Below are 1,480 nucleotides of genomic sequence, written 5' to 3' on the forward strand. Positions count from 1 at the left end.
TATTATTATAATTACAAGTATCATCATCATCATCATCATCATCATCATCACCATCATCATCATCATCATCATCATCATCATCATCATCATCATCAACATCATCATCCAGCGTTTTCCCATCAGACAACAGTATGAGTGGCCATTGAGTTTTACATTCCCATCAAACATAGCACAACAGCTGACTTACTTGCGTTATTCCAGCAGCCAACAGAAAACGAGGCCGTTAAGTTTTACATTCCCATCAAACATAGCATAGCGGTAGACTTACTTGCGTTCTCCCACCAGCGGAGTCCTGCACAGAACTCCTGCTCACAGAGGCGGCGATAGGGTAGCAGGAGAAGAAGGAGCCAAAGAAAGTACCCATGCCGTACCCGATCATCTCCTGGGGACGGTCAAAGGAGGGTTTGGGCGTTAATTTAAGGGTAAAAGTATGCTATACCCCCCCCCCTTTATCTTTCTGATTTCTTGTTCTTCTTGTTCTTCTTGTTCTCCTTCTTCTTCTTCTTCTTCTTCTTTTTCTTCTTCTTCTTCTTCTTCTTCTTCTTCTTTTTTTTCTTCTTCAGTGAGCAACCTGCTTTACATCATTGCAGCTGACATAGTTTTCTCTCGAGTAGAATTTTTAGATACAATCGAAATTATCTGAGACAGCCACCCGTTGCCGGGGAGAAAAATGATTGTCAGAGACAGGTGGATGTCTTATACCGTCTTATTACTACTCACTATAATGTTTTAAAAAAAAACGTCCAGGAGAAGTGGGACGGTAGTAGTAGCCGTTTGTACAGGTAATTGTCTTATACAGGTGACTGTCTTATACAGGTGAGTGTTTTATACAGGTGACTGTCTTATACAAGTGACTGTCTTATACAGGTGACTGTTTATACAGGTGACTGTCTTATACAGTGACTGTCTTATACAGTGACTGTCTTATACAGGTGACTGTCTTGTACAGGTGATTGTCTTATTTAAACAGGTGGCCGTTAGAGCAGGATTGAGTATACGCCTATTATGTCGCAAGCCTCAAAACTATCATGCTATATCGATACCTTATTGGAGTCGATGTCGTAGTGATGTTTCTTGGCCATGAGTACGGCCAGAGAGACGCTCTGTGCAAACGCCACGATACCCACGATGACGCAATCCACTCCGTACTGGGACACGTTGGTGAAGGCAGGTAGCGCAGGCTCAGGTAAGCTGGGGACAAGGCGAGAGAAATAATTATAGAGTTACTCGTTGAGTAAAACGTAAAGTTGTTCCCGCATCCTATCCGGACATTAGGGATTGCCTGGTTAGTGAGACAACTTCTTGGGCTACTAGCAAGTAAGATACTAATAAAAAGAGGAGAGATGTTGAATTACAGCTGTTCCCGCATCCGATCCGGACATTGGGGATTGCCTTCTTTGAGAGACAACTTCCTGGGGCCATCGGCATATTGTGGTAGGGTGGCCAGTTCCTTTCCACGCCGCCTTTACTTCCCCAACTC

General features: G+C 43.6%; 1 protein-coding gene across 1 annotated transcript in view; it reads right to left on the reverse strand.

The window, feature by feature from the left end:
• LOC101855516 (sulfate transporter) overlaps positions 1 to 1,480 on the reverse strand; it is a gene marked incomplete at its 5' end in the record, with an annotated part of 19,492 nt that overhangs the window by 13,716 nt on the left and 4,296 nt on the right. The window contains 2 exon segments of the mRNA XM_005106211.2: positions 269 to 382; positions 1,044 to 1,191. Of these exon segments, the coding sequence (XP_005106268.2) occupies positions 269 to 382; positions 1,044 to 1,191 (262 nt within the window).

This window comes from Aplysia californica, unplaced genomic scaffold (assembly GCF_000002075.1).
Source record: "Aplysia californica isolate F4 #8 unplaced genomic scaffold, AplCal3.0 scaffold00519, whole genome shotgun sequence".
NCBI lineage: Eukaryota > Metazoa > Mollusca > Gastropoda > Aplysiida > Aplysiidae > Aplysia > Aplysia californica.